The following is a 17725-nucleotide window of genomic DNA, read 5'->3' as shown; positions in this document are numbered from 1 at the left end:
CTGAGTGAAGTAGAAGCAAATGAATGGAGGTGGGAGAGATTCTCCTAGCTAAGGGTTGCTGTACAAACTGAACAGTGCACTGGAGTTAATCATGGGATCCTGCAGACTGCTCTCTTTCCATGGGGGAGACTTGCTCCCAGGTCAGCCTCAAAGCCAGGAGCTCTCAGGACCCCACTCTTACAGTCTCAGGGACAGTTGCTTTGACTGATTCTCCACTTCCTAGCTGGGGTCCCTGGAGTAAGATCAGGCATATGTGCCGTGGCCACTAACTCTCCCGCTGCCCGCCAGAGGACGAGTTCCTTACCGCCCAGTCACAGCAACTTATATAAAAAGTAGCCCAGTTACTTATTGAAAAAACAGTTTCAAAGAACACATGTTTATGCTGACGATGATTAGCCACATACAGAGCACAGAATATAGAGACATACACACAGTGTAATGTTTGCAGTGTAGGTAGGAAATACTGAGATTTTAACTCCTGCAGCTTTGGAGATAAGCAAATAACTCGTAGTAATTCATTTTGGCCTTGATCCCGCAACTGATTCTAAATAGAGCCCCGAGGCTACATGGAGCGCCACTGGGGTCAAAGGATTGACACATGTATCCAAGGCCCCAGTCCTTACAGACTAATGCCCATGCTTAACTTCATGCACTGTGAGTACCCCATCCGAGTGACTGATCTTGACACACATATGTGTGTGTAATTGCTCATGGGAGTAAATCCCATAGAAGTAAGTGGAGCAATGCCTCAGACTCGGGGGGTCTGTCACCACAGTCCATTGCAGGATCAGGGCATTAGTCTATGAATTTAGCCTCAGCCCTGTCTTGAATTATCTTATGATTTTCTTAAACTGATTTGAAAATAGTTGAGTGTGGATTGTCAGTAAATTTCTTTTGCTCTGTGGACTGTTCTTTGCAGATGTTTGATATTAGAGATGGCCCAAAAATGAGTCAAAAATTTTATGTATCAGAGGGGTAGCCGTGTTAGTCTGGATCTGTAAAAGCAACAAAGAATCCTGTGGCACCTTATAGACTAACAGACGTTTTGCAGCATGAGCTTTCATGGGTGAATACCCACTTGCATCCGAAGAAGTGGGTATTCACCCACGAAAGCTCATGCTGCAAAACGTCAGTCTATAAGGTGCCACAGGATTCTTTGTTGCTTTTACAAAAATTTTATGGACATTTCCCCTTTTTTCCCCGTCAAAATTTCAAAATGTTTTGACCATTTGGATGGAAAACTCAAGTTTCAACTGTGCTGGGGCTCAATCCTGCAAACATACTCACGTGAGTAATGTTACTCAGAGGAGTCATCTCGTTAAAGTAACCAGGACTACAACTTGAATTAATATGCAAACTAGATACTATTAACTGTGGCCTAAACAAAGACTGGGAATGGTTGGGTCATTACACCAATTGAATCTATTTCCCTATGTTAAGTTCTCCTCACACCTTCTATGGGCCATCTTAATTATCACTTCAAAAAGTTTTTTTCCTCCTGCTAACGATAGCTCATCTCAATTGATTAGACTCTGCCTGTTGGTATGCATACTTCCACCTTTTCATGTTCTCTGTATGTATAAATATCCCCTGTCTGTGTGTTCCATTCTATGCATCCGAAGAAGTGAGCTGCAGCTCACAAAAGCTCATGCTAAATAAATTTGTTAGTCTTTAAGGTGCCACAAGTACTCCTGTTTTTTTTCTGTGAGTAAAGTGACTCATGGAAATGTATACAGTAGCAGCTCCTTGATTGGTTCTGATTGGATATACACGTCACATGACATTGTTTCTTTCCCATGTTTGACTGAGCGTAGCTAGTAGTATCAAAAGAATTCAAAAATGACTCAGTGCCTGTCATCTAATATTTGCTGAAAACGAGCTGTTTCAATGAACGTTTCTGGCATGGAACATGTTCGTTAGAATGTTTGCAGAAAGCAAGTATGGAAGGAGCGCAAAGACAGCCAGAGCAAATTTAGTTCTTTATTCAAGCAGATGTTCATGGAGACAAGATTGAGCTGTTCGCCTAAATAGGATAGGATGAAGCTTATTGCAGAATACAGAGCTACTGAAACACGTATTTGAAACATACTTTGCTTTATAATATTTTTGTGTTAAATTGATTTGATGAAGCCTATGGGAATAATTATATTGACCTCCTCGGTAAAAGGTTTTGAAATCTAAAGATGAAAGGCACAATGTAAGAGTTGGGTATTATTATTAATTATTATTATTTCTATGGACCATAATAATGCTTATAAATTATATAGCCTTTTTCATCTATGGTTCTTAAAGCACTTGGCAAAGATGAGTGAGCATCATTATCCTTGTTTTCTGGTGGGAGGAAAACTGAGTCACGGAGCGGCACGGTGACTAGGGAACACTCACAGTGCGAACAGGTGGCAAAGTGGAGAATGAAATGTAGGTCTCCTGACTCCCAATCTAGTGCCCCATGTACTGGTTCATACTACTCGTCCCTATTTGAGGTGGTAGTGTAGTGTAGTGTACTGGCCAGAGCAGAGGCCTAGGGGTCAAGACTTCCTCGTTCTGGTCCCAGCTCTGCTACTTTGAGTTGCCATATGACTTTGTACCTGTAATATAACTGCTCTGTGCCTTGGTTTCCCCATCTTTGAAAAAGCAGATACTAACACACACCTTTGTGAAGAGAAATTTGAGATCCTTTGGTGAATGTTGCTACACAACAGTTAATATCATCATATACTTTCTACAGACAATGTCCTGTCTTGGAAATACTGACATTACTTCCATGTGCGTGGATCTCACTAAAATCATTGCTTACAACAGTTAATAGCTAAACGTACAAGATGAGGAAGCAAGTATGTTTAGGGTTTGTATTATCAAGACAACACACAAATAGAAACATTCATCTTTTCATAATACTCATTTTATAAGAGGCAATAAATATACAGTACCTTGCAAAGGGATAAATGTGCTATAACTAAACCGGTGCTGCAAAGTCGGAGGCTCGAGACAAAGCAAGGGGAACCAAATTAATGCCTTCAAAAAGTAAAGGAACAATCGACCTCAAGCTACATTATCCCGAAAATGATCTGCCAGTGGGGAAAGATATATCTTCATAGGAGTTTTTGAAACAAGATAAATACTGTATATGGTGTTTTATAAACGACATTGTGATCTGAATCTTAATCAAACACAAGGAAATATAAATCTAAAAATAATAAAGGGAAAATCAATGTGGATGGTTAGAAGTAGAAGTACTATATTTGCAGTGCAGTAGTAAACGTTTTTAAGGTCCCAGGGAAAAATTATTCTAGAAAACCTACAGTAATTTACTCTAGTTTCACTCGCTGGCAAATCCCCAGCACAGTTTGGTAGGATTTATATCTTCACTCCAGAAGCATATTTTTAAAAAGCTCATTCCTACTCCCTGCCCACTGATGTTCTGGGAAGCAGGGTATCCCTCTGGCTGTGCTGGTGTAGGAAATATTGATAATCCGGCTATGCCATCGTAAGTAGAGGTGAGCAATTCTGTTTTGGCCAATAGCAAATTCTCTGAAAAATGCAGTTTCATTTTTTTTAAAAGTCAGAATGGTTCATTTTAACATTTTCTAAATGATTTTTTTTGATGTTTTGTTTAGAAACAGATAATTTTATTTTGAAATGTTGAATTGACCTAAACAGATATTTTTTCAGTTTTTTGTTTTGGCAAGAAAAACTGATCAAATTCAGTTTGAAACAAAACAAAATTTTTTTCTTTGTTTCTTTTTTTGTTTCATCATTGAACCAGAAAATCAGTTGTTTTCGCTGAGTGCTCAGCGGAGATTGAGGCCCCATTGTTCTAGGCCGGGGTGGGCAAACTACAGCCCGGGGGCCACATCCGGCCCTTCAGACATTTTAATCCGGCCCTTGAGCTCCCGCTGGGGACCAGGGTCCGGGACTTGCCCTGCTCCGGCGCTCCAGTTGGGGAGCGGGGTCAGGGGCTTGCCCTGCTCCATGTGTAGTGTGGCTCCACACAGCTCCTGGAAGCAGCAGCATGTTCCCCCTCCAGCTCCTACACATAGGAGAAGCCAAGGGGCTCTGCACGCTGCCTTCACCCCAAGTGCCGTCCCCGCAGCTCCCATTGACCAGGAACCATGGCCAATGGGAGCTGCAGGGGCAGCACCTCTGGATAGAGCATCATGCAGAGCTGCCTGGCTGTGCTTCTGCATAGGAGCCGGAGAAGGGACATGCCACTGCCTCTGGGAGCTACTTGAGGTAAGTACTTCCTGGAGCCTGCACCCCTGATCCTCTCCCACACCCCAACCCCCTGCCCTAGCCCTGATTCCCCTCCTGCCCTCCGAAACCCTTGGTCCCAGCCCAGAGCCCCCTCCTGCACCCCAAAACCTCATCCCCAGCCCCACCCCAGAGCCCGCACCCCCAGCCAGAGCCCTCATGCCCCTCCCCCCCCATCACCTCAACTCCCTGTCCCAGCCCAGAGTCCCTTCCCACACACTGAACTCCTCATTCCTGGACCCACCGCAGAGCCTGCACCCCCAGCCGGAGCCCTCACCCCCTCCCACACCCCAACCCCCAATTTCTTGAGCATTCATGGCCCACCATACAATTTCCATACCCAGATGTGGCCCTTGGGCCAAAAAGTTTGCCCATCCCTGTTCTAGGCCCTTAACATGGAATGATTAGGGTAGAGTCCTGGTTGTCACTTGCGCTGCTGATCTACCTGCATAAATGGCTGCTCTTAGTAGAAATGAGAATTAGGACAACCCTCCCTGCTCCAAAGAGCTTCCAGTCTAAGGCCCCAATCCTGGAAAATCTGGGCCAATTAATACCAGTCATGAAATTATACAGCCTTTTAAAAATTCTAGCCACAGTTTTTGATGTAAGTTCTGATCCTGCAATAATGCAATAATGTACTGTAATAATGTAATGCAGCCTGACCCCTGAACCTGTATGGAGTCCGACAGATGTCAATGACCCCCTGCAGTAATCAGTTCCATAGATTAATGACATTAGATAATAGGTGAAAGCGCTTAAAACAGAGTTTAAGTGATATTTAAGTGGTGTGTAGGCTTCGTGCTGACCCTCTGTACGGGGTGAATGTCACCCTTGGTGAATAGTTCTTAAACTCCTTCACTTCTTTAGTAGTGAATAATAGTATTTAAATATTCCCTATCCTACTCTGCTATCACTAACCAGGACAGACCGCTTACACTTTTCTTCTCATTGTCTTCAGTCACTATCAATAAAGCATAATGTTCCAGCAAGCTACAGCAAAACCCTTTTATCTCTATGTGTTCCCAGTTTAAATATTTTATTTTCTAGTCCTCTTGCCCAAGTTGTAAATCATTTTAATGATGGTTTTAGTAATTTATGCTTAACCTTTCTTGCCATCTGTTTAATAGCTTAAATCAAAGTGTTTCTAAACTGCATGCTGGATGCAAATTCAGGAACCAGGATGAAATATCTTGATGTAATAGATGGTTGTTTTGTATCAACTTGTGTCTGAACCAGTGTGGCAAAATAGCAAATGTAACTAGCACAAGATTTTGGTTTATTTGTTTTAAATTAACATTTTCAACCGTTGTTCATTGCTTTAATATGTGACAAAACTCCAAGAATCATGATGGACATTCTTCAGCTCCAAAATAGCTGAAGTGAGGAGAATATTCCTTTGCCTTCTTGATCCTAGTCACTTCAGTTTACATTTCCTCATAAATGTCCTTAGCACCTTTCATGGAAAGCCTTGCAGTACAATGAAAGAGAAATGAAATGATTGTCTGAGGGTGATAATCAAACATACGTTTTACACCCAAGATCTCTGACTTCAGTTCCTTTTGTTGAAGGAACAGCTGCGGGGTAGTAGAGTTAGTCACACTATCGGGCATGAATACTGGCCCAGCTCCTCAGCTGGTGTAAACCACAGCACCACTGGGGTTATGGGATTTACACCTGCTGGGAATCTGACTCATTATTGTAGTACTTTCCTGGTTAGCGATTCATTCGGGAGCTGATCCTGATTTCATTTGCAGGTATTTGTTGACCCTATGTCTCAGGCCTGGCTGAGCTGTGCTCATCACAAGAGATGAGATGGAGGACAAAGGTGACTTTAATCCTTTGGGTATGTCCTCAGTGCACACTAAGCCCTGGTCTTGTGGGGTTGGTGTTTCCAAGTCTGTGTTTGAGCATCCACACTGCATTGTAAAACTGTGTTTACAATTGCCAGACCCAGATCTCATAGCTATGCTAATGTGTCTATACTGCACCATGCAGCCCTTCTGTCTGAGGTCTGTGGCTTGAGCTGCATTCATACTGCAAAATGAAAGGGCTTGGATCCAAGTCCCAGCTGGATTCAGGCTATGACCCGTCATCCTAGCAGGGTCCTAGGATCCAGGTCCTGAGTACTTGCTGGCTGGTGTTACACTGATTTGTGTGGACTAGGGTTGCCACGTGACCAGGAAGAAAAGAAACCCTGGTGGCTCCAGTCAGCACTTAAAAGTCTGGTTGGCGGGACTGGCAGGCTCCCTACCTGATTCCATGCGGTTCTCAGGAAGGGCAACATGTCCCCGGCACCTAGGCCTAGGAGCAGCCAGAGGGGTTCCAAGCACGTCACTCACCCCGAGCGCTGGCACCGCAGCCAATGGGAGCTGCAGGGGCGGTGCCTGCAGATGAAGGCAGCATGCAGAGCCACCTGGCTGTACCTCTGTCTAGGAGCTGAGGGACATGTTGCCCTTCCCGGGAGCCACCTGAGGGAAGCACCACCCAGAACCTGAACCACGCACCCCCTCCAGCACCCCAACCCTCTGCCCCAGCCCTGAGCCCCCTCCCACGCCTCAACCCCCTCATCCCATGCCCCACCCCAGAGCCCACACCCCCAGATGGAGTCCACACCCCCACTCCCTGCCCCAACTTGGCCAACTGGAGCCTGCACCCTGAGCCCCCTCCTGTACCCCAACCCCCTGCCCCAGCCCTGAGCCTCCTGCCGCACCCAAATTCTCTCCCAGAGCCTCCACCCCACACCCCCTCCCACACTCTGAACCCCTTGGCCCCAGCCTGAAGCCCCTTCCCTGCACCTCAAACCCTTCATCCCCGGCCCCACACCAGATCCCTCACCCCACCCGCATCTCAACCCCCTGTCCCAGACCGAAGCCCCCTCCCACACCCTGAACCCCTCATTTCTGGCCCCACCCTAGAGCCCTCACCCCCCAGCCCAGAGCCCATACCCTCTCCCACACTCCAACCCCCTACCTCAGCCCAGAGCCCCCTCCTGCACCCTGAACCCATCATTTCTGGCCCCACCCTGGAGCCTGCATCCCCAGCCGGAGCCCTCACCCTCTCCCCAGCCTGGTGAAAATGAGCGAGTGAGTGAGGGTGGGGGAGAGTGAATGACAGAGGGGAGATGGAGTGAGTGGGGGCAGGGCCTCGGAGAAGGGGGGCAGGGCAGGGGCGGGGCCTCAGCAAGGGTGTTCGGTTTTGTGGAATTAGAAATTTGGCAACCCTAGTGTGGACAGAAGCAGGGCTTGGACTCAAACATGATTCAGTGCCTGGACTTAGTGTGCAGTGTAGACATACACTTTATGGCTCCGTAATCCTGGTTGGAGCTGGTCAGACCTTAGCTTGTGATAGAGCAGCCAGAGGGATGAGTTAGAGCCTGTTTTAATACATTTATTACCTATGGCCTCCAGAGGCCAATCAAGTAGTTGTGAATGGCTGGAGCACAGAATTGCTACATCAATGCCCTACTTCCTTTTTCCATGCTCCTCTTGCCTGAGACTGTGAGGGGTTTACATGGGGGGAGTTCTCAGGTGGATAGATCCACCAGGTTCATATGGGCGTCAGTGCACCTGAGGACTGGGCCCATTATTCATAAGTAACTGCTGAATTCTTGGAGTGACCTACTGCTTGTTTGCAAGCTGCTACTTTCAACTCTTCACCACCAGTGGTGTGTAGTTGGTTGCCTACATCACATGGGAAAAATGCTGAAAGGTCTAGAAAACATGACCTCATGAGAAAAGCTTGGGAAAAAATGGGTTTCTTTAATATGGAGAAGAGAAGACTGAGGGGGGACATGGTAACCATCTTCAAGTATGTAAAAGATTGTTCTAAAGAGGAAGGTGATAAATTGTTCTCCTTAACCATGGAGGACAGGGCAAGAAGTATTGGACTTAAATGGCAGCAAGGGATATTTAGTTTAGACATTAGGCAAACCTTCCTAACCGTCAGGGTGGTTAAGCACTGAACAAACTAGGGAGGCTGTGGAATCTCTGTCATTGGAGATTTTTAAGAGCAGGTTAGACAAACACCTGTCAGGGATGGTCTAGATAATACTTAATCCTGCCTCAGTGCAGAGGACTGGACTAGATGACCTATTAAGGTTCCTTCCAGATCTACATTTCTATGATTCCATGGCATGATTTCTGCTCCCTGACTGGATAATGGTTGCAATTTAAGTGTGGGGTATTCAGAAGCCCTCCGAGCTTGCCTAACTCGACCCTTGTCAAGGTCAAGGGGAGTTTTACATCAATGGACCCTCAGTGATGCACACCAGCTGAGGCTCTAGCTCCGTGTTCTTTGAGCAGGAAGATGTTGCCAAAAACCACTGGAAGAATCTCTTGATTTTAGCATTTAAAACAGCTGGCAGGTATTCTTTAGACCCTTGGTTTATCCCTTCACAGGGTTGTGGCTGCATGGGGGAGTGACAGCCTCTGGATTTTAAATAGGGTTTTTTGGGGGACGGGGGACGGGGGGGTTGCATGTCAGGATATGTGGTTTACCCTATGGAAGTGTGAAGGCCCAGTATTGATGGTCATAAACCATCCTGAAAGGAAAAATGTGAGTCGTTTGCTGCTAGAGAACAGCCTTAAATCAACAACTGATGTAGTGTGGGTTCATAAAACTAGTGGTTTTTTTTAGCCGTGAGGACAGAGGCACTTTAAATCCTAGCCTGCTGGTTCACTGATCCGCTAGAGAACAAATGTAAAACTTTAGTGAGAAGGACCCGAAATCAGGGCATATTTTCGTTCTGTGATAATTCAAGGTTGCCCTTTTGGTTTTACTCACAAGTTACGGCATTTTTTTTTTAATGCTCTGCATAGCTGGAGAAAAATCTTATCACCTTGACATTGTGGAAGGGGAAATGATTTACTGTGGTATTCAAGCTCATCAAGATATTATCGTCTGCAGTGGAAACAGAGAGCAGAACATTTGAAATAGAAAGATTGGCCCATGTCAAATGTGTCCCAAGAGCGACACTTCATAGAGGGTCAGATTCTATCCTCAGGCGTGTTGCACAAGGTTTATGCACTGCTCTGTTGTTTCCATCCATTTAAGGTGCCCTTCCACTGCCAAAGCAATGCACTGGGGCCTTAGTGTAAATAAGAATAAGGCCCATTGATTTCAGTGGCACCATTGGTGGAGCATGCGTGGTACAGATTGCCGGTTCTGATCCAGGAAACCCCTTAAACACATGGTTAAGTTCCATTCAGATCAGTGGAATTTAAGCATGGGTTTAAAATGGAGGACATGCTTATGTGCTTTTCTGAATGAGGCCTATTGCAAGTTGGGATGTCAGAATCCGACCCAGGAGGAGCAAGAATACAGCCTTCCCATTGACCACTGGGGTTGTTATAGATTATCCCTCCATTCCCTGGGGCCCAGACACCCCGGTCTGGTGCTCCTCATCAGTTGCTTGAAGGATGAATGTTTCCTGGGGGGACTTGCTGAATTCCTCACTAAGGGCAGGGACTCTGGGCAGGACTGACTTTTTCCTGCACCTCTCCTCAAAATAGCTTAATCACAAGTTGCTAGCATCTGCTCCGTGATTCCATGGCCAATCCCACTGGCTGAATGGTGATTAGAACCTCTTCTTCTCATAGGTTGTTAGGTCACGACACCTGGGGGCCAGTAATTATTTGTTCAAAGATTAAACGTATTCTGGCAACCACTCAACTCCCCAGCAAAAATGTCATGTCCCTGCTATTTAATGACACAACACTTCCCAGGGAATGCCTTGTCGCTGCACCCAGGTGGGAATGCCTCTTCATTCAGGTTACCAGCTGAGCTGTTGCGGGAGGGATGGGTCTTGTGGTGGCTAAGGTTTTGTAAAGCTCTCAAGCTGGTTTTAGTGCTTGCAAAGCCAATTGGACCCAAGCAGCTGCCCTGTGTATGCTCTGTATATTGTAGCCATTTCTTCTCTCTTGCCCTGCTCTGCTCCTTTGCCTCTTTCTCTGAGTCTCTCTCTCTTGTTGTGCTCTCCTTCATTTTTCACCTTTTTTTCCTGGATTTTGCCCTGTCTACATCCTTTTTTTACAGTGTCCCCATAGCAGACCACAAGCCCAATGACCTTTAGGAAGGAATTTCAGACACAGGCTGTTTGAGAAAGTTTGAAATTAGGCAAAACAAGTTTCCCCAGCCGACACGAGTATTTGCATTTTGTGCATGAGCGCATGCGCAGGCGGGCGGGAAATAACGATGGGCCAAATCCCGCAGTCCTCCCTCAGTCAAAGCTCTCATGGAAGCGAATGGAATTTGTGAGTGAGCAAGTAATGGAAGGTTTAGTCCATCATTATATCCACCATCAGTGCTGCTCCCCTTGGTGACTTTTTTTGCCACCTAAGAACGGCGGCTATTTAGGCAAAAAGCACTCCTGGCTCTTTCTAACAAGCTTGGACGCCTTACAGGAAGGAATTGTGTTCTCAGGGTTTATTTATTTACTTTGCAGGTTCCAGCCAGCAGCGGGTTTGATGGAGAGGATCCAAGCTATTGCTCAGAATGTCTCTGAAATTGCAGTGAAAGTAGATCAGATTCTCCGGAACAGCCTCATGAATGGGAAAGGTAAGAGTGCCCTGATGTTTCTGCCCGTTCACTGATTCTATATGCTGGGCAGGTTCACACCCTCAGGAACTCTTAAGTGCTGTACAGATGTTGTAGGGAAAAAAATGGAACAAACCAACCACAATAGGTTTGGATACGGATCCAGGAATTTGGATGCTGAGCTGAAGTTACCCAAATCACTTGTGTCTGCAAAATTAGGTTGGATATCTCAGGAAAATGGACTGTTTGACAAGTTTCCTGCTACTACTTATGTCTGGCTCAGTGTGAATTTAGTGCTAATGAAATGCAGGGATTTCCAGAATAGGAGCAGCACTGGCCAGAGCAGTGCTGAATGCACCTATTGCATCACCAATGTGTCTCAACCCTCACCTGGCAGGACCGGAGCTAGGTCTGGAAGCGGAGTTCAGTCTGCATAGTTCAGTCGAGATGTGGGCTATGGGTTTCCAAAGGGAATAGTGACTTTGGGTCTCTCACTTTTTGGAGGCCCAACTTGAAATAACTTTTAAAGGGGCCAGATTTTCAGAAAGCAGATGCTTTAACATGTCTCAAAAACTGAGGCACTTATCTATTCAGGGGACACTATCATAGGACCTAATCATATCAGCCACACTATCAAAGGCTCGTTCACCTGCACGTCTACCAATGTGATATATGCCATCATGTACCTGCAATGCCCCTCTGCCATGTCCATTGGCCAAACCGGACAGTCTCTACACAAAAGAATAAATGGACACAAATCAGACTTCAAGAATTATAACATTCAAAAACCAGTCAGAGAGCACTTCAACCTCCCTGGTCACTCAATTACAGACCTAAAAGTCACAATTATTCAACAAAAAAACTTCAAAAACAGACTCCAACGAGAAACTGCAGAACTAGAATTAATTTGCAAACTGGACACAATTAAATTAGGCCTGAATAAAGACTGGGAGTAGATGAGTCATTACTCAAAGTAAAAACTATTTCCCCTTGTTAATTTCCCCCCTACTGTTACTCACACCTTCTTGTCACCTGTTTGAAATGGGCCATCCTGATTATCACTACAAAAGTTTTTTTTTCTCTTGCTGATAATAGCCCACCTTAATCAATTAGTCTCATTAGAGTTGGTATGGCAACACCCATTTTTTCATGTTCTCTGTGTATATATATATATATCTTCCTAGTGTATTTTCCACTGCATGCATATGATGAAGTAGGCTTTAGTCCATGAAAGCTTATGCTCAAATAAATTTGTTAGTCTCTAAGGTGCCACAAGTACTCCTCATTCTTTTTGCTGATACAGACTAACATGGCTACCACTCTGAAACCTGAGGCACTTCTGAAAATCTTGGCCTTATCTTCTATGCTAGAGGGCAGTAATTGGTGTAGTGGATACCTGTCATGGGGGGACTGGACTGAGACCCCCAACTCATTTCTCACTTTCTGAACAGCTGCTAGATATCTCTATCTTGTGTATTTCTCAGATGCCTAGCACAGTTATATGGTGTCAACTGAGCACTGGTTGCTTTCAATTAGTAGTGAGCTGGTTCAGAATCAAACTACTGTCTCTCCTAGTACTGATCCTCTGAGCCATCATCTCCTGACCCCAAGTGGAACACTGTCTTGTGGGATTTGGGCATAGCTCCATCTGGATCAGAGTCTGGCCAAAAGCCGGAAATGCAGAGGCACAGAAAAAATGAAAAACATGGAGGAAACACATCAGAATATTTCACATCTCCCAAATTATTGACTTTGGTTCAATTCACATTTTGAACCAAAGATCAGTGGAGGGAGGGGGGAGGAGAGAGGGGGGTTATTTTATCTGAGATGGTTAGCTCGCATCTAGCAAAAATAAGAAAAAAAATCCATCATTTACTGGGTGCTACAGATGTGGGTGTGGTATCATTCATCTGACAGCCAATTGGACTGATTGGGTGGCCTTGGATAAGTTATTTAACCTCTCTGTTTCAGTTTTCCCACCTGTAAATGGGAATTATAGACTAGGATAGAGCCTAAGAGACTTTGGGGATTAATGAGTAAAGCACTATGTTCTAGAGCGGATGTAAACTGTTGGTGAGTGTGTTACAGGTTCCCCTCTATGCCTGTTCTTCAGAGGAAATGAGTCTGTTACAGTCCCCATTAGCAAGCTTTGACATGTTAGCCCAAGCTATAGTAGTTTACGCTTTCAGCTTCGGAGGTTCCTGATTCAATCCCCGGGGTGTTGACCAAGATGGCGGCTTGTCCGATATTCAGAATTGCAAAGCCATTTCCTAAGTAAGCACTAACACACACCTGGTGCATGTTCATAAGCCCATTTACATGCACCCTGGCTGTGCTAAGGCACAAGTTATGCCACAACACGCTCCTGGAGTGTGTACATTGGCTGGCAAATGCACATCCTGAGTGCATTATTGTGCTTCTAGTGCCGTTTATTGACATTTTTAATCAGGCAGCTATAATGCATTTATTTAATATTAATCTACCTAAAACAATAATCCCCGGTAGGCACAATACAAAACCCTTGTCTTGTATCTGAGGGTGAGCACTTACATTCCTGTTTTTAAGCTTCACCCATTCATTCCTTTTTCCCCCCTTCTTCCTTTCTTTAGCTCTCTCCCTCTTTCCTGCCATAGTGCAAATTCCAGTTGGCACCCCTAGAACTCCCTAGCTGGTCTTGATTTCTTCTGGAGAACCGATATCACCAGGAACCAGTAGCCAAAGATACCTGGCCTGTACTTCTGTTCCAAACCCTAGTTGGCCAAGTGGAGCCAGCTGAGGATTTCAACTAGAACATCCACTGGGTTTTTCATCTGCAGCTGGTGTGGGCAGCAATCTGAATGAGTGGAAGCAGCTGAAGCCCAGCTGGCTGAGCTGTTTGGTGGTAGCGTAGTAGGGCTGGCAAGAGAGGCTGCACAGTCCTGCTCCCCCCACACTGCTCAGCTCCATGGGGTGGAGCTCAAAAGAGCTTCCAGCGCAGGAAGGAGCAGAGAGAGGATGAGGAAGGAGTTTTCCCTAGAAGGGTGATGATCTGCCTGGGTGTTGCAGTGATCTTCTCAATAAACACCTTTTAACAAAGCAAGCTAGGATCACTGCATGCCACACTGTCCCTCCTTTGTCTTCCCTTGAAGCTGGAGCCGTTGCCTTGCTGAACCGAAGCCAGATCTTTAGAAATTGCAAATGCGCTTGATTAAAAAAAACCCAAGATTAATGTGGTGGGCACAAGAGCATATCAGTGCTGGCTTCCTCAGCCTGCACTCAGCCTGTCCCCAGAGTATGAAATATTTATCGTCCTGCTAATATTTCTTCCTCCAGCCGTGGAAGCTCAATACTCTGAACAGCCCCGCCTGGGCCCCTGACACCAGGAAAGGTGTAGATGAGGCAGTAAAATATTGTCCGTTCATGTCCTAATATCAATGTTTAATGCCCATCTGTATTATGGAGCCAGGATTCCTAATGAACAGGGGCAGCAGAGACCTTATTTAACATTAACAGCGTGAGTAACTGCCTGGGTGTTGGCAGCATGTTGAGGAAAACAACTGGAGCACGTTATACATATCTTATTGCACCCCCGTCTTGTTTCTTCTCTTTACTCTTTGGCTTATAAATAATGGATGGCAGTCCAAATTTGATCCAGGTCAGTAGCGGCTGAAACTTGTTAACTGTCTGATAGCTGCTCAGTGAAAAATGAGTTGGCCATCTCTGACGACTTCCTAATTAACAGGCGCTCGCAACACCAAAATCATCTATCTAGCAGTACATCTACAGTCAGAGCTAGAGGGGTGTGACTCCCAGCTCATTTACACATACGTGCACCAGCTCTCGTCGAGTTAGCACACTAAAAATAGTAGTGCAGCTGTGGTGCCACGGGCTGCAGCGGCAATGGCTCAAGCTAGTCGCCCCCAGTGCAAACGCACATGAACTCTGCGGGTATCTCTTAGGGCAGTAGGCCACGCCTCGTCTGCCTGGGCTACCGCTAGCTCACATGAGAGCGAGTGTGAGTATGTGTGTGCGAGCTGGGAATCACACCCCTAGCTCATAGCGTAGATATACCCAAAAAGTTAGGTGGCCCTTTTAGAAGGGGTTCAGGTCCAACTCTGCCCTGTTCCTGGATTAGGCCCTGGTTTGAGGAATTCTGGGAGTTGTAGTTCCCAGCGCTGATGAGACCTGTCGGCTTTACAGGCTTACAGCAAGGAATTCTGGGAAGGGAATCTGTATATAAGAGGCCATGGTCTCTCACAACAATGACAGTCTACTGAATCACCCAATAGAGGGAGACTTAAGCATGCAGGAGACAGAACTTCAGAGGAGCAAAACCTAGTCTGTGACATTCAGTTCCACAAGGAGTAGGAATGACCAAGGATCTAATCACAATCAGAATTAAATACCAAACTCAGATTCAGTCTAACCTTCATATTAAAAGTACCCCCACTTGCCCCCTCAAGCATTTTATTCCTACCTACTGGGGAAGAAAAAAAGGAGATTACTGCTGTTTATTTTTACTACTTGGAAAGTCATAGAATCATAGAAGATTAGGGTTGGAAGAGACCTCAGGAGGTCATCTAGTCCAACCCCCTGCTCAAAGCAGGACCAATCCCCAACTAAATCATCTCAGCCAGGGCTTTGTCAAGCCGGGCCTTAAAAACCTCTAAGGATAGAAATTCCACCACCTCCCTAGGTAACCCATTCCAGTGCTTCACCACCCTCCTAATGAAATTGTGTTTCCTAATGTCCAACCTAGACCTCCCCCACTGCAACTTGAGACCATTGCTGCTTGTTCTGTCATATGCCACCACTGAGAAGAGCTGAGCTCCATCCTCTTTGGAACCCCCCCTTCAGGTAGTTGAAGGCTGCTATCAAATCCCCCCTCACTCTTCTCTCCTGCAGACTAAACAAGCCCCGTTCCCTCAGCCTCTCCTCGTAAGTCATGTGCCCCAGTCCCCTGATCATTTTCGTTGCCCTCTGCTGGACTCTCTCCAATTTGTCCACATCCCTTCTGTAGTGGGGGGCCCAAAACTGGATGCAATACTCCAGGTGTGGCCTCACCAGTGCCAAATAGAGGGGAATAATCACTTCCCTCGATCTGCTGGCAATGCTCCTACTAATACAGCCCAATATGCCATTGGCCTTCTTGGCAACAAGGGCACTCTGCTGATTCATATCCAGCGTCTCATCCACTGTAATCTCCAGGTCCTTTTCTGCAGAACTGTCAGAACAGCCAGTCAGTCCCCAGCCTGTAACAGTGCCTGGGTCCTCAGTGACCTGCAGTGAGGGGTGTCAGTATAAAAACCTTGAGAGATAGATTGTTGTACCCAAAACCAGAAGGGGTCAAACTTCTGCTTCAGGTAATGCTGAAATATGAGAACAGCTTGTCTCACAAGACTTCTGTAATTCAAGATGTCAGAAATTCCCCAAGATCAATTCTTGCAGGAGTTCTACCATTTGGGGCTTAAATCTTGCAAGAACAGCTTGGAAGATTTTGGTAGCATAGGCTACAAACCCGGACGTCAGCCCCAATTGTGCCTTGAACCCAAACCCCGAGCCCAAAGCCTAAAGAGAGGGCACATAGCTTCTTTGGGCCCACCTGTAGTTAAAATATATCCTGGACTAATAACACCGTTAGTTAGTTGGGTGGCCTCTCTCTAGGCAGGTTGCTAGAGTGCATGTGTTCCACTGGAGGTCTGGTGCGTTACACCCATTCTGCGTTGTTTGTCAGTGCCTGTTTGTGTGTGTGTAAGCTATTCTGAGAGCACAAATTGACCTGAATGTGTTGGCAGCACTAGCCCCAGGGGCGAGCTCTATATTTGACAGCTCAGTGGGACTGTTTGTTGCAATTTTACAGTTTGTGCCTGGAAGGCTGTCAAGTACGGCCTTAGATACAGAAGCCTATTTACAGATTATTAAAAGAATGTACAGGGAGTGATCAGAGGTTGGATCTGGAACTGGAGTTGCTCCCCCTCTAGAAAATGCCCTGGAATTTGGGTTGAAAGAACAGCAGAAATACAAGCCAACAGAAGCATCAACCCAAACCAAAAAAAAAAAAAAAAAGCCAATATAAGGGAAATGTGATCTAGCATTTAGAGCAGGGACTGAAAGTCAGGACTCCTGGCTCCTACTATACTTCCTGTGTGGCCTTCAGCAAGTCACTTTACCACTCTGTGCCTCAGTTTTTCTCTCTGGAAAATGGGTATTGTAAGGCACCTCCACCAACAGGTGGTGCTGTATCCTTATCTCAATGTTAAGTTTTTGTCTTCTATGTTTTTATGTTGTTGTATCTGATCTGGGGGTTTTAGCAGGACATTCAGTTCTGTCTCTGTGATGGAGCTGGTACTTGCAGTGTTCCAATAAATTCCAGTGATTCTATAAGCGGGTATAACAGCATGTGAATATTTCCCTACTCCATGGGTTTCACTCAGGCTCATTCAAGCTGGCAGGGTGTTTTAGAAGAGGCTTGTTCCTTTGTCACATGCACCACTAACAGCTGCTCAATTGCATCAAGTCGGAAAGATTGATTTTTGGGTGGTGAAAACTGAACGGCAAATCTTGACCACAGATCAGTGTCCTGCCCCACAAGTTCTAGAGTTTCCGCTATTCTAAAAGTTTTCCTCTTCTCCCTGTATCTGAATTCTCTTTCCACAGTGATAGAAGGCAGACGGGACCAGTGTGAGGTGCCCAGGGACCCCAAGTACCCTGACTGCTCTGGAAAAGTGGAGGTGAGTCAGACACACCGAAACTGATTTTGAGGTGGTTTCCTATGGTCAGAAGAAAGCCAAGGTCTGCGAGAGGTGCCATTTCCATCCTAACAACCCTCTTACCCAATGCCAGCCAGGAAGGGATAGATATCTTCTTTCCCATTGGGTGCAGACTGGGTTAATCCCCATTTTTATGAATAAAATTGTGACCCCTCTTCCTGGGATCAGATCACCAGCTACCAATGGGCATG

The 17725-nt window shown here is 45.8% G+C and overlaps 1 protein-coding gene across 7 annotated transcripts in view; it reads left to right on the top strand.

Annotated features, from left to right (window-relative positions):
* Nucleotides 1-17725, top strand: part of MGAT5B (alpha-1,6-mannosylglycoprotein 6-beta-N-acetylglucosaminyltransferase B) — a 170812-nt gene that overhangs the window by 77244 nt on the left and 75843 nt on the right. For all 7 annotated transcript variants that reach the window (XM_039502379.1, XM_039502381.1, XM_039502382.1 and 4 more), the window contains 2 exons: nucleotides 10694-10806; nucleotides 17422-17495. In XM_039502379.1, the coding sequence (XP_039358313.1) occupies nucleotides 10694-10806; nucleotides 17422-17495 (187 nt within the window). The remainder of the gene's footprint in view (nucleotides 1-10693; nucleotides 10807-17421; nucleotides 17496-17725) is intronic.

The sequence above is a fragment of the Mauremys reevesii genome, linkage group 15 (assembly GCF_016161935.1).
Source record: "Mauremys reevesii isolate NIE-2019 linkage group 15, ASM1616193v1, whole genome shotgun sequence".
In the NCBI taxonomy this organism is placed as follows: Eukaryota; Metazoa; Chordata; order Testudines; family Geoemydidae; genus Mauremys; species Mauremys reevesii.
Note: the sequence above shows the minus strand (reverse complement) of the source record. Positions and strands in the feature narration are given on the sequence as shown.